At 64.6% G+C, this 23,493-nt stretch overlaps 3 protein-coding genes across 3 annotated transcripts; 2 read left to right on the forward strand and 1 right to left on the reverse strand.

Moving 5' to 3' along the window:
- Positions 1–2,469: 2,469 nt before the first annotated feature.
- On the forward strand, positions 2,470–3,575 carry CNTF (ciliary neurotrophic factor; the record flags this gene model as incomplete). Its single annotated transcript, XM_082000942.1, has 2 exons — positions 2,470–2,772; positions 3,102–3,575. The coding sequence occupies exons 1-2, from the start codon at positions 2,638–2,640 to the stop codon at positions 3,573–3,575; spliced, it is 609 nt and encodes a 202-aa protein (XP_081857068.1). The 5' UTR covers positions 2,470–2,637.
- Positions 3,576–8,478: 4,903 nt separating this feature from the next.
- On the forward strand, positions 8,479–16,802 carry DTX4 (deltex E3 ubiquitin ligase 4; the record flags this gene model as incomplete). Its single annotated transcript, XM_082001121.1, has 9 exons — positions 8,479–8,689; positions 12,007–12,730; positions 13,584–13,645; positions 13,797–13,958; positions 14,102–14,163; positions 14,485–14,637; positions 15,370–15,531; positions 15,919–16,008; positions 16,391–16,802. 9 exons carry the CDS (start codon positions 8,479–8,481, stop codon positions 16,622–16,624), a joined length of 1,860 nt encoding a protein of 619 aa, XP_081857247.1. The 3' UTR covers positions 16,625–16,802.
- A 2,809-nt stretch (positions 16,803–19,611) lies between these two features.
- MPEG1 (macrophage expressed 1) lies at positions 19,612–21,774 on the reverse strand (the record flags this gene model as incomplete). Its single annotated transcript, XM_081999987.1, has 1 exon — positions 19,612–21,774. The coding sequence occupies one exon, from the start codon at positions 21,772–21,774 to the stop codon at positions 19,612–19,614; it is 2,163 nt and encodes a 720-aa protein (XP_081856113.1).
- Positions 21,775–23,493: the final 1,719 nt, after the last annotated feature.

Genomic DNA, 23,493 nt, shown 5'->3' on the forward strand with positions numbered 1-23,493 from the left:
GTGGCCTTGAATTCATAGTGTTTTTGGAAGAGGTGAAGAATAACCTGGGCTTTTTGTTTGTTCGCTTGGTTTTTTCAGTTGGGTTTATGTGTTTGGGAGCAGAGCTGAAGTATCTTGTCCAAGCACAAGATGAGCTAAAGGGGTCTATAGCACACAGCAGCTAGGCAAAATCGGGTACCTGGGGTCTGGAGAATGGCAATAAAACATGGAATTGAATTGGAAACTTTTTATGAAACTAAACACCCACTCTGTCCCCTGTGCTGCCTGGAAATCCAGCTGTGGCCCAAGCCTGACAGCTTTTATTGGGCCGTTTGTCCTGATTTGCCCCTTCCCTCCCCCCCTTTACACAGATAGCTGTGTCAGGGCAAGTAGAAACACTTCTGGGGCTGGGGCGGTTCGTGGCTGAACAGTTTGCAACCCTGGTGTCTTATGCCCTGGGCATGGGCATCCCCGTGTTCTTGCGGCGCAGCTCCCATGCCTGCAGGAGGCACGTCCGGCCACAAGCCCCTCCCGGACATAAGGATGGGGGCCCAGCGTAGCGAAAGGCGGGTCTCCTGGCACAGCGTGTGTCGGGTCCACGGTGTACGGTGTTAGACTAAACCAGTCTCCTCAGCTGGGACGATCCAACTTCTTGCTTGGCTCAAACTATTGTGATGTCTAGCAGGAAGCTTTCGGGTGGCCAGCCGGTCCCCTCCCCTTGCAAACTAAAGAGAAGCAGCACAATGAGACTCGATCAACCGCCACTCCGATGGCTTCACCCCCAGCAGCGAGTCCGCTACCGGGGGAGACTTGGGGCTGGCCGAGCCGCATTGTGTGGCGGCATGTCTCCCGGCCTGGATCCCGGCCACCCGTAGCAGATGTGCTCGTGTGGCGGGGGGTGGCTGCATCATCCCCGCGCTTGCTGCGGACTGTGCTGCTGGAGCTGCTTTTTGTGCCCTGCCCCTGCGCCCCACGGGAGGTGCGAGCGGGCAGAGCCTTGCACAGAACACTAAATGGAGAGCCTGGGGCTCTGTTTTCTGAGGGATGGCACTAAATGCTTTCGGGTCAAGGGCTTGCTCACCTCTGGTGATGCACCGCTCGGCACCTGGCTGGGAGGCGAGGGGGCTGCCTCATCCTGCGTCTGCGCCAGCCGCCCCGAGCCCAGCAAAGGGTTTGCCCTTGGCCGTGTCGCTGGGACGCAGGATCGCCCAGCTCGTTTGCTTCCCGGCCAGGACACCGTTGATCCCTGCCACTCCCCGCCGTGTCCTTCCATGCCCACCTCTCGGAGCTCTCCTTTTTCTTTTTTTTCTTTTTCTGGCCTCTGCCAGTTGCCTGTCTGTCCTCTAACCACAGCCTGCTAGCCCCTGATGCAGGAGAGACTGGTGTAGCTCCCTTCCCACTCCCATTTGAAACTCTAAAACTGACACAGCCCTCCTGCAGCTCCTCCTCTCCTTGATGTCTCTCCTTCACTCGCATGCAGTTTGCTTCAATAAATTATTGTAGTTGTTTGCAATAAACATTTTTGTATTTTTTTTCCCCTGTATTTATTTTTTTTTTTTTTCTCCTCACGGGGAGGGAATGGAGGGGGCACAGGGCTCTTTGCCTGCTCTCAGCGCCCCGGAGAGCTTGCGGGTGCTATGCCCGGCATGGGCAGGGGCACTGGGGCGCAGGGTTGGGGCCAGGGGCCACACCGGCTGGAGCTGGGGGCTCTCGGAGCTCAGCAGCGCTTTCTGCAGTAGCCACCACGTGGCAACGACGCTCCTGGGTTGGCCACCGGCCCTGGGAGCTCGGGCTGGGGGTCCGGGGCAGTCCCCCAGCCAGGCTGGGGCAAGGCTCGGTGCACTGTGATACTAAAGGGAAACTGCTTTTCAACTCCTGTTTTTTCTTTTAATCTGGGTAATACATAACCAAAATAAACATACTGAGGAAAAACCAAACCAACCAGAAGGGCTGTTTGTGTCTTGGTGCATGCAGCTCACCCGTGGCGGGTGGCCGATGTTCCCCTGGGGTGGCTGGGACCTCCTCCCCTGTCTGCAGCCCCCCTTTGGGGCAGGGGACTCGTCTGGAAAAGGGGGTTGGGCCTGGGGCACCCAGTCCCATGCAGCCGTGGGGGAATAAGAGGGCTGGAGGTGGCCGGCACAGGCTTTCCGTCGGGATTTGGGTTGCAGCCCGAGCTGGGGCTCCAGCCCGGGGGGGCTCCCCTCAATCCCTTGCCGGCGATCCTGCAGCGCTTTGCCCTGCTCAAGCCCCAGCCCGCTGCCCGGGCTGAGACGTTGAGCAATGTCCGGGCTTTCCTCGCCTCTTCCCGGCAACAGTTTCCCGCTCTCTGGCAGGAGCTGGCAGGGATTAGCCTGCTGCTAATCTCACTGTGGGGCTGGGAGCGGGGAACGGGTCAGAGCTGGGAGCCTGTTGCTGCCGGGCGAGACCGTTCTGGGCAAGGCACGGGAAGTAGCGAGGCATGGGGGAATTAGGGAAATAATCTGTCGCTGTTGATCCCAGAGGCGGGAATTTGCAGCATTGTGCCAGGCCCCAGGCACAGAAGAGGGGGAGAGCCAGGCCAGCGGATGTGTGAGCAGAGCTCCCAGCTGGAATGCACCAGCTCAGCAAGGGATTGTCCTCCCCGGGCCGGGCAGGCGCTGCGCCGTGATCCTGGTGCCCATGACGGCTGCCCGGGCCATGGCGGCGGCAGCAGACAGCCCCTCAGCCACCCTCCGGCGCCGCGACCTGTGCAGCCGAGGCATTCGCCTGGCCGGGAAGATGCGCTCGGATGTCGTCGACCTCCTGGACACCTACGTGAGTTCACCCTGCTCCCCCCCGGCGGCTGGCGGGGTGGCCGCCGCTGCTACCCGGGTCCGGGGGGCTCCGGGCAGCTGTGCCGGGGCATGGGGGCTCGGGCCCAGGGTAGAGATGGGGGATGAAACGCCGCCGGTATCCAGGCCTTGGCGCTGCCGGCCGATGCTTGGGCAAACCTCGGGCACCCGGCCTTGCAGCGCCCCGGCTGCCTCCTGGCCAGCGCCAAAACTGAATCGGGGGCCCCTGGAGCCGGTGCCGGCGGGGCTCAGGAGGGGGGTCCCCCTGTTTCTCCTGCCGCCGCTGATCCCCCCCTGCTCTTGCCCCTGCAGGTGGAGCGGCAGGGCTTGGACGCCTCGGCCAGCGTGGCGGCGGTGGAAGGGGTGCCAGCGGCAGCAGCGGAGCGCTGGGACGAGCAGACGGGGACCCAGCGGCTGCTGGAGAACCTGGCGGCGTACCGGGCCTTCCGGGCCCTGCTGTCCCAGATGCTGGAGGAGCAGCGGGAGCAGCTGGGGGAAGCCGACGCTGCCCTGGGCCGGGCGCTGGCGGCCGTCCTGCTCCAGGTCTCGGCCTTCGCTTACCACCTTGAGGAGCTGCTGCGGCTGGAGAGCCGCGGGCCGCCCAGCGAGGAGGGGGCTGGCCCTCCCCCACCCCCCCACCTCGGCCTCTTCGAGAGGAAGCTGTGGGGCCTGGGGGTGCTGCGGGAGCTGGCCCAGTGGGCCGTCAGGTCCGCGCGGGACCTGCGGCAGCTCGCCAAGCCCAGCCTGGGCGGCAGCTCGGCCCCCAGCCAGGCTGAGAGCCCTTGAAGGTGGGCACGGGGCGCCGGGGGGGCTCAGGTCCCGCTGGAGGCTCCTTGCCCACCCCTGCGGAGGGCTGCTGACAGCGAGGGGGGTTGTTCGAGGGGGGGGCAGACGGGAGGGACCATGTCATCAAGCCCCAGGCTCCCCCATGCTTTTGGTGCCACTCCCTGTGGGCCCCTTTCCCTGTGGGGAAACTGAGGCACAGGCCGCACTCCAGCACAGAGGGAGTGGGGATCCCCAGGCAGGGCGAGCCTCAGGGATGGCTCAGGCTCTGCCTGCTGCGGGGTTGGAATTATCCCCTGAGAAGCAGCCCTACCGCTCGCCTGAGGGCCCAGAGGCTGTGACCCTCAGCAGGCTGGTCTTTTTCTTTTGAAATTCGGTTGCCGCCAGGCTCGCCATGGCCAGGTGCTGCCTCCCGCGGACGGAAGCTGCCTCGGGGCTCTTGCGGAGGCAAGGCAGGAGCAAAGGGACAGAAGAATAGCGCCTGGTGAAAGGAGTCTTGGTACCTGCCACCCAGCTGCAAGATGCAAGGCTGCTTCTCCTTCCCCTGGACTCTCTCGTCCCACCTGGCTCGCATTTTCTGCGCGTTGAATTTCTGCTCTAACTGCTTAGGGGCTTTTTTCGGGGAGTGGGGGCTATGATCAGAAGGGGATTTCTTAACTGCTCGGACAAGGTAACAGAGAGGATCTTTTAACTGAAGGCTGTGATCCAGAAGACCCTTGCAAGGAGGTTTGCGCCTCCAGGGGTTATTTTGGGACTGGCACAGAGGATTAAACGGCCCCAGCCACATTGTTCACCCTGTGAAGGGGAATGCCACGAGGTTTCACAGCTGCCCGGGCCGTTGGTTTCCTTGCTGAATGGATGCGATGGCTGATGGCTGCTGAGCGAATAAAAGGGCTGGGAGATCTGCTGGGGTGACGTGACTTCTTGGGGGAGGTGGGACAGTGGGGCTCAGCCTCACTGGAGAGCCTGGTCTGCCCTGTTGCCACCCCAGGGAAGGGTCAGTCCTGGTGGGGTGGGAGAGGGGGTGGATGGGACAGGACCCGCTGGGAAGCCATGGGAAACGAGAAGGAGGTGATGGAAGGTGACGGGAGGATGGGAGGGGCGGTTGCTGGGCTTGTGCCCCAGCCTGGTGTGGCCCTGCCTTCCTCCCTGACCTGCAAGAGGGAAGGCAACACGGGGGGATGCCGAGGCGTGGGGTGGGGAGGAGGCTGGGGACGTGCCCGGCCGGCCCTGCACAAAGCGGCTTTGTCACCGCGGCCGGTGGCAGCACTGGGCACAGCGCCTGCTCCAGCGCCAGCGGCGTCTGCATGGGCGTGGGGGGCCCAGGCGCGCGGGAGAAGGAAGGGTGACGCTGAGGCAGGGCCCCCAGCGCCCATCCTCCCCACGCCAACGGCCACGTCGGGGTGAGCAGGGTCGGGGCGAGGGTGGTTAGGTGGTACCCTTCCCAAGAGGAAGAATGTGCACCTTCTTCGCTGACACTTACTGCCTGACCTCAGCTTCGCAGCTCAGACTGGATCATTTGCAATGTTTCTGCTTCCCTGTACTCGGGAGTAACGCTTTCTGGCCTTTCTTTCTTTCAGGATTAGTCGGAGTGAGTCCCTTTCCCAGCAAGTATTTCTCTCTCCCAGTCTTGTCTGCTTTGTGCGCTTGAAGCCATCTTGCTTTTCTCCCCGTACACCCTCACGCTCAGCGGTAGCCCGGTGCTCCCATGCCCGCCTGCCCGCTGCCCCTCACCCTCCCGAAGGCGGGCACCTGCATCTCAAACGCTGCACCTCCGTCGCTGAACCTCGCGACCCAAGCAGGCGGGAACAGACCCCTTTTCCCCCCCCGCAGTAGCCCGGGTGTGAGGTGACCTTCACCTCCCAGCGGAGCCGGGCCCAGCCGTGGCACGGGTCCGTGGAACTCGATCCCTCCAGATCCGCTGCTGGCGGTGCTCCGAGCCGAGCTCGGCCCGCCGCGGTCGCGCTCGGGGTGCCGGAGCAGCAACGGGCATTGAAGGTGGACGGTGATGTTGTTTCAGGGGCTTCCCTGGGCTGTGCCCAGCAGCGCGAGTCGCCGCTTTCACAACCTTACTTGCTCCTTCCTTGCTACCCTGCCAGCAGCGCTGGGCACGTCTGTGTTTGCAAAGCACCCGCGGTGCTTCGAGATGGCTGCTGTAACCAGACGCAACGTTAAACAGCAAGCCATAATGCGAACCTCCGCGGCCTGGCTGAGCGGGAGGCTCCAGGTCTCGAGCTTTCCCTGCCAGCAGGCTCCCACCGCGCAGTGGAGAGGCGGTGGCGGCTGAGCCTGCCGGCTTTTACCGCTGTTTTTCAGCTGCAAGCCCAAAGGGAATCACTGACTGGGCGAGAACAGGGGCGGCCGGGCTCCCTTGCTGCTGGGAGGCCCTTTGGGCTTGCGCTGCTGCAGGCTGAAGTTAAGTTGGTCTGAGTGGCTGGAGGTGAGTCAAACTGTTGATTTTGGAGACAAAAATGATGAGCTTGAGGGGAGGACAGCTGTACCTACATGGCTAAGGCCGCTGAGGACCCCGAATGGTCTCCTGCAAACTAAAAACCCACTCAAAAGCCATCTGAGATTGTGCCTCGGGAAGAGAGAAAAGATTTGCAGTGCTGGTGGGAACGGGAAGGGGCGGGGGGGCTGCGCTCCTGAGATGCGGTGGGGAAGGAGCCACCAAAACCAACCAATGGATGTGTTTAATTTCAAAAAATAAATGTTTCGGCTTAACATGTGGCCAGGTTGGGCACGGTTTCTGGAGCTGGGAAGGTTTTAAGCTGACAGAGGCCGCACCCTGACCTCAGGCATGCCCGTGCTTGGGTGCTGGCATCAGCACCAGGCACTGGGAGAGAATAAATCCACCCCGCGCCCACTGTGCACCGGAGGCAGGCCCACCGGCTCTCCCGTCACCTTGCACCGTCCCGTGCCGGCATTGCAGCGCTGGCTCCCGGCTTTCTGATCCTGAGCCAGGGCTGGGGGGGGAATGTTCACCAATGCTTTCCTTTTTAAGAGCAGGAAAACCTTTTCCTCCCGCCTGAGTCAGCGGAAAGGATTTCCCCGGGTTTCCCCATCGTGGCCTTGGCTGCACTCGCCTGCCCCAAAGGAGAAGGTGAAAACCCAGAGGAGCGGCTCTCTGCCGCCACGCTGCCTTCCCGGGAAGGGCCAGGAAAACGTGCTTCAAGTGTGTCTCCGAGGGCGAGACGGAAGAAGGAGAGATTTGCTTGAACTTCTGCGGTTCACCTCCTCCTCTCTCACCACGGCACTCGCCAGCTGGCATCGCTGCAGTTAGTCCCCACCTGCTTCTCCCCCCCGCCCCCCGTTTTTTTTCCTCCCTTCTCTATTCCCTCTGTTCAGCTCTTGCCTAACGGTTTCTCACCAGGAGCGTCCGCCAGGCTGGGCAGTGCTTGGGAAGCAGGTTTGTCAGGAGAGGAGCTGCAGCGGCCGCCGCCGCAAGCTCAGCAACGCCGCGCAGCAGCACCGCGGGTCCCCGCGTCTCGGCGATGAGCTGCCCTCATCAGCCACATCAGCCGTGGACCGGGGGGTTTGCTGGTGCTGGGAAACCCGTGCGCGCGGGGCACAGATCCACTTTGTACAGCTCTTCCCGAGCCAGGCAGCCATGGGCGTTTTGTTCGATACCCCGCAAAACCAGCGTTCCGTGCGGCTGAGCACAGGAGCGCTAACCAGGTGAGAGCTGATGCCAGCACTCGCCTGTCGCCGACATCCCACCGCCCAGGGCTGCCCTGGGATGCTGCTCGTGGGGCTCGGAGGAAGAACAAGCTCCGGATTAATTGGGGGGGGGGAGGGGCTGCGGGGAAGGGCCAGCAGCAGCTGCTCTGGCCCCAGGGAGCCGCTGTAAAGCAGCGGCACCCATGCCGCGCTGCCGGCGGGAGCACGCGGGCTTTGGTGGCACCGGTTCCGGTTTGCGCGGCAAAGCCGCCGGGACGCCAGGGCACGCGAAGTCGGAGGAGCATCCTGAGGGACCTGCAGCCTCACGCCAGGCGAAGCTGCGTGAACTCCCACCACAAAGCGCTCTCCAGGGAGGCTGCACTGTGTCAGGCGGCTTGGAGGGCTGGGGCACGGGCGCTGGGGTTGCGGCCGGGCGCCGCTCGAGGCACACAGCGATCCCGGGCTTTGAACCCACTTTTGTGCGTCACGGGCCGTGGCCAGGGGCCGCCCACCCGTGGGTGGTGGCAGCTCTCGGACCACGTTTCTCTGTCACGGCGCGCGAAGCGGGCTCCGGCTCCGAGATCCTGCCTTCGGGCGGGCACGCGACTCCCCGCCTCCCGTTGCCGGTGGGCTTGCGCCCGGGGTGGCGTACGAGGATGGGTGCACGCCGGGGTCTCCCTGCAGCACCTGGGCTGCAGTCTCGGTTAGGGGTGCGGGGAGCACTGGGGGGTCCTTGGGCTGCAGGGCGAGGTTGCAGGGGGCACTGGGAGGGGGCCCAGGGGTACCGGGTGCGGGAGGCACCGGGGTCTGGGCGTGGGGTACGGGGTGCGCAGGGCCGAGCCGCGCCACTCGCCCTCCCCCCCTCCCGGCGGGAATGGTTTCTCCCGGTCGCGCTCTCCTCCCCCCTCCCTCCCCCCCCCCGGGGGGCGCTCGGTGCCGCCGGCCGGGGTCGGGCGCGGTGACGTCAGGGGCGGGGCGGCACCGCCCCTCCGCGCGCTCGGGGCGGAGCCGCCGCCCGCCGCCGCCGCCGCCGCCGCCCGGGGAGCGGCGCTGCGGTCCGCCGCGCGCTGAGGGGCGGCCTCGGCTCCGCACGGCGGCCAGCCCCGGGGCGGGGGCGGGCAGAGCCCTGCGCCGCGTCGAGCATGCGAGTGCCGGCGGGGCGGGCTGCAGCGGCCGCGGGGCGTCTGCGGCGGCCAGCCGGAGCCGGGGGAGGCGGCGGGCCGGCGCGGGCCGGCGCGGCGGAGCCATGCTGCTGGCCTCGGCCGTGGTGGTGTGGGAATGGCTGAACGAGCACGGGCGGTGGCGGCCCTACAGCCCGGCCGTCAGCCACCACATCGAGGCGGTGGCCCGCGCCGGGCCGCGGGCGGGCGGCAGCGTGGTGCTGGGCCAGGCCGACAGCCGCCTGGCGCCCTACATCATCGACCTGCAGTCCATGCACCAGTTCCGCCAGGACACCGGTGAGTCAGCCCGGGGGGAGCCGCCGGACGGCCGACCCCTGCCCCGGCGTGTCCCGCTGCCCCGGCCGCGATTGCGCTGCGCGGCCCCGCCGTGCCCGACGCTCCCTGGCCGGGCGTTGCTCAGCGCTCCCGGCCCTGGAGGGGCTTGCGCCGCCCTGTGCCTTCCAGCGCTGCCCGGCCCTGCCTGGTCTCGCACGGCTTCGCGCTCCCCGCTCCGCAGTTGCGCTGTGCCGCCGGGTCCCGGTCCCTCCTGGCACCGCGCCGCTCGGGGCTGTGGGGCCAGGCCCCGTGCTGCCCTGCCCCGTCGGGTGCTCTCCTGCCTGACACGCCTGATCCGAGGTTGCTCCGTGTTTCCAGGTCCCCCACCGCGTTGCGCCGGCTGGTGTAGAGTGGCGCCGTGCAGCGCTTTGCTGCCGGGTCCGGTACTGCGCAGCGCTGCCTGACCTGGAATCGGAGCTGCACGAGGCTGTGCTGCCGGGTCCCGTGCTGCATTGCACGGCCTGATCTGCAGCTGGGTCGTACTGCGCTGCCTTTCCCAGTCCCACGCTGCGTTGTGCTGCCTTGCCCTGCCTTACGTCCCGCCGCTCGCTCTGCCATCGCGTTGCCGGCCCTACGGCGCTGTGCTGCTGGGTGCCGTGCTGAGCTATACGGCCTGATCCTGGATTGCGTTGCCTGGTTCCATACTGCGTCTGGATTTGCCTTGCACCGCCCTGCTCTGCCTGCCCTGGAATTGCACAGCTCTGGTCCTTGCTGCCCAGCCCTGCCCGCTGCTGCCCAGCCCTGCCCGCCGCTGCCCAGGCCCACGCTGCCAGGGGTTGCCCGCTGCCAGCCTGTGTTATGCTGTCCTGCCTGGCCCCCAGGGTGCTTGCTGTACCCCATGCTGCCCAGCCCTGCCCGTCCGCGCATTCCGGGTCCCTTATGGCGTCGTGCTGCCCAGCCACCTCCCTGGGTCCTATTGCACGCTATGGCCTTTTCCTCTCCTGGCCCACAGTGCTTTTGTGCGTGGAGCCCGTCCCCTGCAGAGCTTTCACAGGGCCCTGCCCTGCCATGCCCAGCTCCTTCGGTGCTACCTCTGAGCTGCCATCAACCCCAAAGGCCTGGTACTGGATGGTGCTTGGGGGGACAAATCCTGCTCTGGGTCATGGCAGCCCATGGGGGTGCCCAGGATGGGGGCACAGGCAGCTGGGGGGATGCTCAGGGAGGGCACAGGCAGGTGGGGGGTCCCCAGGGTGGCAGCTCGGACAGGTAAAGAGGGGTATTTGGGGGGCGCAACAAGCAGGCGTGGGGGTCTCCAGGGTGGTGGGGGTGTGGAGGGGTTCCCAAGGTGGTGGGGCACATGTGGTGCTGGGGGTGTCCATGATGTGGGGCGCAGGCACCCATGGGGGAGAGGTTGGTGCAGGGGATTTGTGCCCCCCAACACCCCTGCGACGGCCATGGGATGGGGACCAGCCAACATCCCGTGTCGCTGGGACAGGGGGTGCTGGGTGCGGCAGGGTGCCGGACAGCCTCCTTCGTCCTCCTTCCCCCAGCAGCTCTGAGGGCTGGCGGGGACCCTCCCCTGCCTGGGGATGTGGGGACAAGGGATCTCTGCGGCGGGGCTGGGGGCCAGCCTCTGAGGGCCATTGTTGCCCAGGGAGGAGGCCTGAAAGGGGGATTGTTCTGTCTCTCACTGGGTTGCTGGGGATGTTGGTATTTTGGGTCATTAAATGGCTCTGATTTGGGGGGGTCGCGACCGAGGCAGGCCCTGAATAGCTATTGTCCCTTTTCTTTCCCTGCTGAATGGGAGGCCGGCTGGCCGTGCTGGGCTGGGGGGGACGGACTGCGTTCCCACACCGCCACCCGGGGACCGCCAGATGCCGCATGCCACTGCTGCTGCCCTCCCCGCCTCGCGCCGGATTAGGATAAATCACTGCCCTCCAGCCCCACTTTGTGCCACCAACGCTGGCGGCTTTTCTCCCCTGGGTGCCCCTTTGCAGGACAGGTAGCCAGGCTTGCGTGGGGTGCAGCTGCACCCCATTCTCCATAGCAGGGTGCTTGATGTTTGCCTGTCATTAGTGCTAATAAACAGCTTTTCCTTTTTAGCCCGCTTTTTCGTGGGATGTGGTCCTGTGTGGGGACTGATGGTGGCGGCCGCTCCCAGCGGAGAGGTGGGGGTGAAAAGGCACTGAAATTCTTGCAGGCTTTGCAAGACACGTGGTGAAAAGCCAAAGAAGGAGGCTTATTATTTCTTCTCTGAGCTTTCTTGTTCCTACTGCTGGCAACGGGGCCGAGCCAAGGGGTTTTGCAGAATAGCATGGAGGCAGTGATGCTCGTGAGCTCATCCCACCTATTAACCAAACACCTCTGGGTGCTAGTAGCATGCTCGGGATGGGATGCTGAGCCCAGCCATGTTCAGCCTGTCCTGCTGTGCCGTGGAACATCCCAAAGATGAAGGCTTTCTCCTCGTTGTAGGAGTTTCCAAAATTTGCGTCCATGCTTTGAATGCGTCCTGCTCGACTGGGAGCAGTGGGAAAGGAAACGCCTAGCAAAAATAAGGATGTGAGCCACAAAGCCTTCGTGCTTTGTGCTTTCATCCCACTCTTAACGCTCACTCACAGGGGAGCAGGAGCTGGGCACGGGGACCCACTCAAACCCCTCTGCTCAGCTTCTCGGGGATTTTCCCTGTGCCACGGGCTGGGTTTTCGTCATGGGCCGGTTTGGCAGCTGCAGACAGTGGGGCTGGCATGAGCCCGGCTCCGCTGCGCACGTGGGTGCTTGTGCATGTCACCGCCACAGGGCTCAGAGCTGCACCTTAATTCTTTTATTCCCCTGTCCCAGCCCGGAGCGGGGCGGGAGAGCGGGCCATGGTGGGTGCTGCAGGAGGCCTGTGCCTACATGCCTGCTTTCATCGGGCTCCCACAGGACATCCCTGGGAGCGGGTTGGAGTGGCCGAGCTTGTGACTCTGTGTTTCCCCGTCGGGGCTGAGTGGGGGCATGCTGGGGCTGGGAGGGCGGCCGCCACTGTAGACCAGTGGGGGTGAAACCTGCCCTTCCCTCACCCCGGACACCCTGGGGGTGCACCGCGGTGCCGTGCACGTACAGCCCAGGGGAGCTCCCTGGCCCTTTGGGCGTGCCTGTGGCAGGGTGGCTTGCAGGCAGCGACCTGGGGAAGCCAAGGCACGCCAGCCCCCTGGCAGGGCAGGGACAACCGCTGAGCCAGAAAGCCGTCCTGTCCCCATGCCGAACAGCACTGGCGGGGCAGGTCGGGGTGGTTTTGCTCCCTGCCCACAGGTGGGTGCCGGCGCCAGGGTCTGACGGCATCTCTCGCCTTCCCTCAGGCACTATCCGCCCTGTCCGGCGCAGCTACTATGACCCATCATCGGCACCGGGCAAGGGAGTCGTGTGGGAGTGGGAGAATGACAACGGGTCGTGGACGCCCTATGACATGGACGTGGGCATCACCATCCAGCGCGCCTACGAGAAGCAGCACCCGTGGGTGGACCTGAGCGCTATTGGCTTCTGCTACGTCATTGACTTTGCCACCATGGGCCAGATCAACCGGCAGACCCAGCGCAAGCGCCGCGTCCGCCGCCGCCTTGACATGGTTTACCCGCTGGTCTCGGGCACCCTGCCCAAGTCACAGTCCTGGCCAGCCAGCCCTGGGGTGGCGGCAGCACCCCCGGTCCCTGCCTGCGCCTGTCCCCAGTGCCTCCTGGTCATGAGCATCAAAGCCACCGTGTCAGCCGCTGGCCCTGGCACCGCCACCCTACAGTCCCGCAAAGCCCCCCCTGCACCACCCGCCGCCCCCAAAGCCCCAGTGCCAGCCCCGGGGGCCAAGGTGCCTGACGGTATGGCCACAATGCGTGGCTCGTTGAAGCCGCTGGCAGCCCAAGGGGGCCGGCAGCAGGCAGCCAGCACGCCCGCTTTGAGCTCGGCCAGCTCCACTGCCAGCCCTCCTGGGGCGGGCAGTGGCAAGGCATCCCGTCCTGGCCTCAGCACCCTGAACCGCAGCCACCTGCAGCGCCTGGCCATCGCCCAGTCCCGGGTGCTCATTGCCTCTGGGTGAGTCCTGCCGCACGCGAGCGAGAGGGTAGTTGAGGGGAGAACAGGGGCAGCGCGATATTCCCCCCCCGCGGGGCACAGAGGGGCTGCAGCCCAGTGGGGTTCCCCACTGCAGGGGTGCGGTCACCCCTCAGCCCGGTGGGAGATGGGTTTTGGTGGTCCCCAACCTCCCGCAGGTGGAGGGCCCTGCCAGGCCCCTCGCCTTCCCCACGGGTGCCCGGGGACTGGAGCGGGGACGGGCTGGCTCCTGCATCTCAATGACGAGGCTGAGGCTGCTCTTTATCTTGGTGGCAGGGGATGGGTGGGGACTGCAAAAGGCCCAAAGAAAAGCCATTCAGGCCCCATGAGAAAGGGCCCCTCCAGACCCCTACCCTCCAAAGACACTTTTTTTTTCAAGGGGGTGGGCGTTTAATGAGCCTGTTTTTCCCCTTTGTCTGGCTCTGCCGTCAGCCTTCTGTCGCAGCCTGGCCTCTTTCCTCTCCCTCTCCATCCTCCCCCTTCCCTCTGCTCCTGACCCGCGGGGAAACTTTCCCATGGAAGAGAGCCCCAAGGGGAGGGGGGGAAAGAGCTGCGGCAGCGACATGGCTGTAGCAGAAAAGAGGGGAAAAAAACAACAGACCAGCCCAGGGAGCGGTGACAAATAGGGGATGTGAATGGAGACGCAGGCGGGGTTTCTAAAGGGCGAGAGAAAAGGCGGTGGTGCGCCGGGGGGGCACGTCGCCCTGCCCGGGGTTTCTCTATTTCCAGCCAGGGCCCGTGCAGTTGCTCAGGCAACTATTGTCTGGCCCCCGGGGCTGCGGGGACGTGGGTGCCTGCTGCCGGCCCTGACGCGGTCTCTGCTGGCTCCTCACAGGGTCCCCACTGTCCCCGTGAAGAACCTCACCGGTTCCAGCCCCGTCAACCCCGCACTGGCAGGTGAGGATGGGGCTGCGGCGCGGCGCCCGGTGCCTGCGAGTGCTGGCCTCCCCGGGGTGGAGGCAGCCCCGGTGGGGCGGTTTTTGGGGGATCAGCTGGGGTTTGGGGGTGACACTGGTTCCTCAGTGCCATTTTGAACCCCCTCGCCCAGGGATCACGGGGATCCTAATGAGTGCGGCCGGGCTGCCTGTCTGCCTGACACGGCCCCCCAAGCTGGTGCTGCACCCCCCGCCCGTCAGCAAAAGCGAGATCCAGTCCATCCCCGGCATCTCCCACACCTGCCGCAAGACCACCAAGAAACAGGCCAAGAAGGGTGAGAGGCGCTTTGCCAATTGGCCCCTGTTCCCATCCCCCCTTCCCTCTCTCTCTGGTTGCCCTGTGCCCCCGTCCGCTGCCCCCAGCAGCGGGTGTTCCCCGTGCTGCCCGCCAGCCCCTCTGACTCTTGCTCTCCCGCAGGTAAAACCCCGCAGGAGGTGCTGAAAAAATACCTGCAGAAGGTGCGGCATCCGCCAGATGAGGTGCGAGCCGCCGGGGTCGCGCTGGGGTGTCCCCGGGTGCTTTGCTCTGGGAGGAGTGACTGGGACACGGGCCATGCCCCCGTGCTGTGCCGGGGTCTCCTGCCGCCCCTCGTGGCTCTGCCCTCTCCCCATCCCCTTCTGAAGGGGGGCTGTGTGCTGATGCACGTGTTGGCCGGCCCTGTGGTGGCCCAGGGTGATGGCACGGCACCAGGGGTGGGTGCTGGTCCCTGGGCAAGAGCAGGGCAGCTCATCAGCCCCATGTCCTCGGCGAGGCTCTGGCTGCATCCGTCCATCGGACCTCTCTCCTCCCCTTCCACGCAGGACTGCACCATCTGCATGGAGTGCCTCTCCGCACCCTCCGGCTACAAGGGACCCCAGCCGGCTGTCAAGCCCGACCTGGTGGGGAAGCTGGTGAAATGTGGACACATCTTCCACCTCCACTGCCTGGTCGCCATGTACAACAACGGCAACAAGGTGCAATGCTGCGGCCCCGGGGGATGCTGCGGCCGCTGGCTCGGCGACCTGTGCTGAGCTCCACCTGCCCCTCAGTGGGACAGTGCTCGAGTCCTGCCGCCCTGTGGGGGCTCTGACCTTCCTGCCCTGACGGAGAGTTAAATTCTTGTCAGCAGCAAGCACTTTGGGACCGCTAAATGAGAAACCAGGGTTGTGTGGGTGTGTTTTCCACCACTGTGCCCAGTTTTGTGTCCTTGCTTTCCTTCCCAGAGTTAGCAGCGGTGAACTTTGATCCCTGCGTGCTCGAGCAGAGCTACCTGGCATCTGCGGCCAGGCGGTGCTTGTCCAGCCGCAGGTGGCTTTCCTGAGGACCCTGCAAATGGCCCTTTGTGCTTGACAATCCCCAGAAAATGCGCTTCGCATTGCTTGGGGTTTTCTAATGTTTATTATCTTTCCCTTTGGGGGGGGGGGGGGGCGGGGACAAAAAAAGAAAAACCACCCCAAAACAGAGGTAGGGAAAGTAGCAAGGACTGTAGAACTGAGGAGGAAGAGAAATGCAGACCTCAGGTGTTTGGTTAAGCTGGGTCACCGTAGCAAATTCTTCCAGCCCTACCCCCTGCTTCCGGAGGGTTTTTGAAATGACTTTTCATGATGAAAACGGCATTCAGTGCTGCTCAGGGATGAAGTGCCTGGTCTGTCTGGGTGCTGGGGGACACTGTTTTCATGATGTTCCCCTCTTTTTCCTGTTCTCAGGATGGGAGCCTGCAGTGTCCCACCTGCAAAACCATCTATGGGGTGAAGACGGGGACACAGCCCCCAGGGAAGATGGAGTATCACATCATCCCTCACGCGCTGCCTGGCCACTCTGACTGCAAAACTATCCGCATCATCTACAACATTCCCCCGGGAGTGCAGGTGCGGCCTGGCCCTCTGCCCAGGGCATTACACGGGTGGTCCCCTGTGGGGGCTGGTGGCCCTTGTCACCATTGTCACCCCCAGGTCACGCTGCAGCCTTGACTGAGAGCTCCAGGTTCAACGATATCTCGGGAGCTGCGTGTCCGTAAGGACGTTGTGGGAAGTCTGGGGTACATGTGCATGAAAGTGTTGGCCCCATCTGCGCTTGGTGGCGGGGGGGACAGTGGCATTTAGGGCCACCGTGCTGGAGCGTGGCCACCGTGCTGGAGCATGGCTCACCCACAGCAGCAAGCAGCTCTGCATCCACTGAGGTCAGGGCTCTTGTGCCCAGAGTGTCCTTCTGAGCTCCAAAAATGTTTTGTTCCTCTCCTGCTCCACACACTGCAGGGACCAGAGCATCCAAACCCCGGGAAGAGCTTCACCGCCCGCGGCTTCCCCCGGCACTGCTACCTGCCAGACAGCGAGAAGGGCAGAAAGGTGAGGGGCTCACCCGGGTGGCTCGAGCTGGCCAAGGCATGCTCAAAGGCGTATCAAGGGGGAGAGGGAGTGAGCAGCTGTTTGGAGCACGAGGAAAAGCAATAGGGCTCATGCAGGCGGATCTGGGTGCGGGTTTTCCCTGTAGCCCATCTGGCATGCTCTGCAGGAGCCCAGTGATGTTCCCATGCGCTGGGGGATCTCTGCAGCCTGGTCCCGCTGTTTTGGTTGGGGTAGGACCCCATGCTGGAATCCCAAGCTCCCGGAGAGAGCTGACTGCCACATTGCCGGGGTGTACCAGGATGATCAGGCGTGCCCTGAGCAGAAGAGAGTGCTTCCCCCTGGGCCTTTGCCTTGCTGCCTGCCCCATCTCTCCCTTCCACAGGTACTGAAGTTGCTGCTGGTAGCCTGGGACCGTCGCTTGATCTTCGCCATCGGCACCTCCAGCACCACAGGCGAGTCGGACACAGTGATCTGGAACGAGATCCACCACAAGACAGAGTTCGGCTCCAACCTCACCGGCCATGGCTACCCTGACATCAACTACCTGGACAATGTCCTGGCCGAGCTTGCGGCCCAGGGCATCACGGAGGAGAGCCTGGTGCAGGAGAAGGACTGAGACCGTGGCGGAGAGGCAAGGGAAGGGGTGCCCATGCTGCCCCCCTGAGGATAAAGCTGCTGGAGAAACCCACCGGGGCGCATTGCAGGGGGCACCTGGAGCCCCTTGCTCCCGGTGGCACCCACCCAGTGGCAGCATCCCCAGGCTGGCCCGGGAATGCGGGAGAAGGTCCTTTTGGCCATCCCCTTCACTCCCGCGGGGAGGGACCGTTCCCCCGCACAGCCGTGGGGCTTCACGGGCTTCACGCTGGCCTGGCTGTGCCCTCTGGCCGCTGTCCTACCCCCGCTGCCACCGTGCCGAGGGCTCGGGGGGTGCCCGGCTCCCCTCCCTTCTTATCCATTGGACGGTCCCAGCCTGGCCCGATGCCCCTGACACCCACCTGGGGCTGGGACCCGATCTGGGGTGGGAGCAGGGGCCATGGGAGTCTCCCTCGCTCTGCCTCGTCCCTCAGCCGTCTGTTTGTTCGTTTGTCCTGTCTGGTACCTCCCCACGGCTCTCCTGTGTCCATGGAGGTTGGGGGGGACCCTGGTCTGCCTCAGATGGCCCCCCCAGCCCCGTGCCCCCCTTCTCTTCTTGGTGATGTCTGAGCTGTGCCCTGCAGGTCCCCTTGTCTGGGCTGCCCCTCACCCCTCCCTGTGCCGGGGACGGGCCAGTGGGTGGTAGGAAGGGGGGAGGCACGTTTCCTGGCCTGTCGCCCACCCTTCCTGTCGTGGGTTCCTTGAACTGTTCGTATGGGGGTGTCCCCACCTTGAATTTCTATATACCTCGTGTTTTGGGGTTTTGTCGTATATATGTACATATAGGTGGTGGTGTTTTGGGAGGTGGCCTGGGGGCTGGGAGAATGTGATGCGGGGGCCGGGCTGGGGGCCGAGCCCAGCGGCGCTCGGGGAGGGGATGGGATGGGACGGGGCCAGCGCTGCTCCCCTACTGCGGGGGCACCCCCCTGCCCCGAAGCGGGTCAGTGCCCCCGGTCGGGCTGTCGCCTGTGGGTCCCCGTGGGGCCAGGCGCAGGTGTGGGGGGGAACCGTTCCCCTTTCTGCTGGGTCCCAGCAGCATCCCCAGGGTCCCTGGGGAGGCCTTGGGGGGCGGGGAGGCGAGGCGGCTGGCTGGCGGTGGGTTGGCATGGCGGTTTTGGGCTGGGGCCAGGGGGGTTGGTGTGGGGAGGGGAGTGTGGGTGATGGGTGGGGGGTGTTGCATGGCATCTTGGGCTCCCTCCCAGCCCCCGGGGGACTTCATAGGGCCTGTCAGAGCCACCTGCGACGTGGTGCTGGGGAGGTCCCCGCGGTTTTGGGGGCACTCTCCCCATGGGTGGGTGCTGGCTGTGATCATGCCTCTGTCCCTGCGAGGCCCCGGGGCTGGAGCGGGGGGCAGCACCCGCCGCGGCCCGGGCTACCCGCAGCCCCGCACTCTTGCTCCGGGGGGCTGGCGCCTCCAGGCCCGTTTTGTTGCGTTCCCCGCCTGGTTTTCCTGGGGGTCGGCTCGCCCTCTGTCCCAGGGGACGGCGGCGCGGGGCGGGGGGGGGCCGTCCTGCTGTGCATCGTGCCGTTGTCGTTGCCGTTTCCCCCCTCCCCGGCCGGGGGTCCTCGCCCCTCGCCCGCCGCCACGCGGAGGTGGGGGGTGGGGGTCAATAAAGCGGATAGCGGGGGACGCTCGCTGTCCCTGCACGGCCTGGCCTCGCTGTTGTCTTCTGTCCGTCGTCTGTGTGGCCAGGCGAGCGAGGGGGCACCGTGGGGAGGGCCAGGCACCCCCTGCCCCCCGATGCCCCTTCGCACCGCTCCGTCCCCAGCCGTCCTTAGCATGGGCTGTTCCTTTCTACCTCAAGTGAGAAAACTTCTCTCCCCAGGAAAACCCCTGTGTCGGGCGGCTCTGCAGCTGGGGGAGCTGCAGCAGCGTGATTTCTCCTCCACCCGAGCCCCGGGCTTCCCCCCACGCAGAAAACCCCTGGCTGGAGCTATGCAAAACCCTCCCGTGATCTGGGGGGGGTGGGGGTGGGGGTGGTGTGTCACCCACCTTCCCCTCCCCTGGTGCCATCCCGACGGCTCTTAATGTGACACAGTCTCTTCACAACGTGATTCTTTTTCTTTTTTAATGCCGCGTTGCCTACGCAGTTAGTTGCCGGCTGAAATAAAACTGATCCGTGCCTCTCTGCATGCGTGTGTATATCTATCCCGATAGATATACATGGGGACAGCGGTTGCCCTCTAGTCGCAGCGGGCAGAAATCGGTGGCCAGCCCCACGCGCGCCTCCACGGAGCCCCTCCGCTCCCTCCTCTCCCGCAAGGCGAATCAGTGCTAGCGCTAACGTCTGCGCTCGCCCTGGGTGCCCCCAGCAGCTGGGGAGGGTCTCTGGTCTTGGAGGGCTGGGGTCTTTTCCCAGGAGTCGGGCCCCGGGAAATATCCTCGCCCAGTGTTTTTACAAGTAGCAAGTCTCCACCGTGGATGCGCTCGAGTCCTGCTGGCATTCCCGTGTGCGGGGTGAGGCTGGGGGGCTCGCACAACTTCCCCTGGCGTTTTGGGGAAGTGTCGCCCAGCGGCTTGCTGAAGGGCCCTGGGCCCCCTTTTTTGGTTTTGGAGTGGGGGGACAGCTGGGGTGTGCGGCGGAGGGGAAGCTCGCCCATCTCGGAAGGGGCAGAGCCCCGAGACTTGGGGGGGCGGCCGTGGAGGTGCGGGGCTGGCGGAGGGATTACGTGCGGGCTCTGATGACTGGCTGGCCCGGGGAGCTGGCTGCCGAGGGCAGCTGGGGAAGGACGTCTGAAGGGCCATGGAGCTTCCCAGGTGCTCGAGGCTGGAGCCTGGGGATCCAGTGGGGCCGAGAGCATGTCGCCCCACGGAGGGGCGAGCTTGTGGTCTCTGTGGGGACAGGGACCCTTGGCCCCAGGGCGCAAGGGGCAGGGGGCTGGTGGTGCTGCAGAGCTTTGCCTCTGGAAAGGGGGGGTGGGCAGGGGGCTTTGCCTGGGTTTGGGGGCCACTGCAGGGAGGGACGATGCTCATGCCAACGGCCCTTCCGGCTCTTGCTGGTACCCCTCACCCACGCTCAGCACGGTGCTGTCCTCGGGGCTCGCGGCGGCCAGGCTGTCCCTTTCGCTCATGGCGCAGTACCCCCTCGCCTTGTACCTCCGGCGGCTGTAGCAGACCGTCACCAGGATTGTGGCCAGCCCCGCCAGGACTGCCGCGGTGATGCCAGCCACCTCACCGCCTGTCAGCCCCCCCCCTCTCACCATCTCCGCCGCGTGCTGGATCTCTTCTGGCCGGGCCAGCCGCCATGTGTGGCTCTGCCCATCCCTGACCCAGGTGCTGTCCCCATCCCCGCTGCTCACCAGCACGGTGTCGATGGCCGGCAGGTTGGTGGGGGGCCGGGTGAAGGGTGGCAGGCGGGTGGGCGGCAGCGAGCCCCCCGTGAAGACGCCAGCCTGGACGCAGTACTCCACCTGGCAGCTATCGCTGATGAGCGCCAAGTGCTGGCTGAAGCCTGGGGGGCAGCTCTTGGCATGGGGGTCCTCGGTGGTGCCGTGGTGCTGCCCGGCCAAGGGGTTCCCTGCTTGGCAGCTGAAGAAGCCCCCGAAGGGCACCGCGTACTGGCTGCCCGCCTCGTAATCCTGGCTCACGCACACCCTGAGCTCATCGAAGAGTTTCAGTGGGAAGTACCCCGAGGGGCAGGACTGGGCACCGGTGATGGGGTTGGCGCTGTGGGCACTGAACAATCCCCCAAAGAGGTATCCCGAGCTTGGGGCCACCGGCCCGCTGGTAGCACACCAGTAGGCACTGAATTGCACCCTGGAGAGCCTGAAGATGTCCCGGCACTCAGGGTGGCAGAAGATGCCCAGGATGCACTTGTCATGGCACTCCAGATGGCTGTGGCCTTCCTCCCGCTCCTGCACGCCCAGCAGCACCGGAGCATAGGTGGTGGGGCAGGAGAAAGTCCCAGTGAGGGGGTTCCTCTGCTCCAGCCCCCGGCACAGTGTGCTGGCGTCAGGGCCAGCCAGCCCAGCACACTCCTGGAAGACTCCCCCGAAGGTGAAGTTGGTCATGGCACCCTTGCAGGAGCCATCATCAGCATTGGCATGGAAATTGAAGTTGGGGGAGGTGGCGTCGGTGCACCCAGGGTAGGTGTTGAAGGTGTAGTAGCGGCGGATGGCCGTCTCCACTCGCTTGGCCAGCTTCTTCACCGTGGGGGTGGGCAGCTCTGGCAGAGTGCTGGGGTTGATGAAGAAGTACAGGGGCAGCCCTGAGCGGTCGAGAGCCACCAGCTGGTTTCTGATCCCCTCCTGCCAGGTCTTGAGGGTGATGCCTGGGTAAAAGGGGGTCCCGCCGATGCTCTCTACTCTGGAGTTGGTGCGGTTCTCCAGATACTGCTTGGTGAAGCCAGAGCTGACATCCAGGGACTCCTCGTTTTTCACATTGATGATGCTGTGGAAGGCCACGCCGGCCGAGGCGGTGACAGCACTCCGTGTAGCGCCGCTGTCCTTCAGGAAGGTTGCCTTGATCTGATCCTCCTGCACTAAACTGGCTCCGGCATCCACGGAGGTGATGGTGTGGGTGCCATAGTTAAGTACCAGCACCTCGGCCAGAAAATCAGCCATCCGTGTCTGGTTGCTCTCCAAGTGGCTGGCGATCATCAGCAGCTGCTTCTTGAAGCCCTTGTCCAGGACTGCCCCTGGGTTGATCTTGGCAGTGTAAACCAGGTTCCTGACTTGCACTCGGGTGGTGACAGCATGGTCTTTCACTTGGTGGGTCTTGGTCCGGTGGAAGTCATAGGAGAACTTGCCGTTGATGGATGAGAAGAGGGACAGCTCCAGGTTGATGGAGGCAGAGGTGATGCTTTGGTAATCTTTCCAGGACTCGATGATCTCGGAGTTGATGTCCAGGTTGCTCTGCTTGCGAGGGATGGTGAAGATCTCATCTGGGATGATGTAAGATCCATCTTCTGTGGTCTTGCACAGCGAGTAGCCCAGGTTGATGACTCTGCTCATATCCAAATTCCTGAGGTTATCCCAGCCCCCCCCCGGCAGGACTTCCAGACTTGGGAGCTTCAGGGCCTTCTTGCACCCTGGAAACTCTGCAGAGGGGGACAGCTCCTGGACCTGCTCAGTGCCTGTCACCCAAGCCACCAACACCCAGGCGGGCAGGACCCCCCCCAGCACCCAGCCCATGGCTGAACCGGCGCAGGGCCCTCACCAGACGTCTGAGCGGTGAGGCGGGATCCGGGGAAATGAGCTGGCTGGGGGTGCAGCTGCTGGGTGGTTCCTCCTTTTGGGGGTTGAATTAGCAAAAGGGAAAGGAGAAGTGAGAACTGGTGAATGTGAGAAACGACTGAGCGGAGCTGAGACAAGCAGGTGGGGAGCAGAAAGCAGAGGTGCCCGGAGCTCATTGCCTCCCTGTTGCGAAAGCTCCCTCTCCCCATGAAAGCCGCTCTGCTACGGATGGGGCAGGGAGAAATCTCGCTTCATCTCTTCACTGTGCCCAGGGAACTTCACTGTGTGAATCTGCCTTGGCCGGTGCTTGGGTGACTCCCCAAGATGAATCCCCCCTGCCCCTGGGTGACCTTGGCTCCTTGGTGCCATGTGAGGGACCTGTGCCCAGCCCCACGGCCTTGGGGTCCCGCTCACACGGCGAGGTGAGGTCTGGCCCTAGTCGCATGGGCTTTGCTGCTGACCCCAAGGCTTTCCCCCGCGGCAGAAGGCGAGGAGAGGGAGCGGGGAGGTGGTGCAGCGTGGTTTCGGGGCGGGGGACAGTGCAATGCTTGTCTCCCTTCTCCCTTGGGGAAGAGGCTGCCTGAGACCCTGGGGCAGGCACTGGTGGGTTTGGAGGTTCCTCCCATGGGGGCCAGCCCCATACCAACATCTACATCAGGGCCCTCTGCAGCCTCCCCTACCCCATCGCTGTCCTTCCCCCGGGTCCGCAGTGCCCCAGCTGGGAAAAGCACCTCCTGCTCGGGATTGCTGAGCCGCAGGAAGCTGCTCCCAGCGGCACCGAGCCGGCTCTGCCCAGGGATGCTGGCACGTGGGCTGGGCCCCAGTTTCAGCGGCGTAGGGCAGCTGCTGCGTGTTTTGGGGAATAAGCAGTTAAAGCAGCTTCTGCTGTGAAAGCTGTGGCTCTTCCCATACGGACAGGCTCACTTCCCCTATTTTTGCCGGTTGGTTTCTCTTCCCAGGACGGTTCTGGCATGGGCCGAGGCTGAGGCGGGAGCTGTGATGGGGGGTGGAACTGTAGATGCACGTGGGCTTTTGCCAGGGTAGCGCCGGGAGTGGCGCGGGGGCGCGGACGGGAGCACCACCAGGGATGGCTGTGCTGGCCCCAGCGCGGGGCTTGGGCCCCGGAGTAGCTGGAAAACCCTGGTGTGGGGGGCCCCTTGCTGGAGGCTCCCACACCAACCTGCAGCCATCTGCATTTCCGACTAGGCTGTGAGGTCGCCTCACCCAAAATCTAGCCACGGGTTTCACTGCCAGCCGGCTTCGAAGCCTAAGCAGTGGTCCCTGGCGGAGAGCCACAGCCGGCGGCGGCCACAGCCCCCGGGGTCGGAGGAGGGAGAGAAGCCCCGCGGGGCGGATGGGAGCTGCCCTGTCTCTCCACCGTGCAGGAGCAGCTCCCAACCAGGGCTTCCCCGGGCCGTGTTCCCACGCCGCCGTGAGCCATCCCATCCCCGGTCACCGAGATGCGTCACAGCGAGGCAAAACCTGTCCGGTGCATCCAGCTGCGGGATTAAAAAAAAGTGAATTTCCTTCCTGAGCGCCACGGGGAGCGAGCAAATACCGAAGCGGGAGAGCACGCCGTGCTCACCGGCTGGTGGGCGCTGTGAGGGGAGGCAGAAGCCTCAGCAGGGCTGCTGCCACCATCCAGAGGGTGAGGAAGGGGAAGCGAGGGAGGACGGC

This window comes from Phaethon aethereus (assembly GCF_964289735.1).
Source record: "Phaethon aethereus genome assembly, chromosome: 5".
In the NCBI taxonomy this organism is placed as follows: Eukaryota; Metazoa; Chordata; class Aves; order Phaethontiformes; family Phaethontidae; genus Phaethon; species Phaethon aethereus.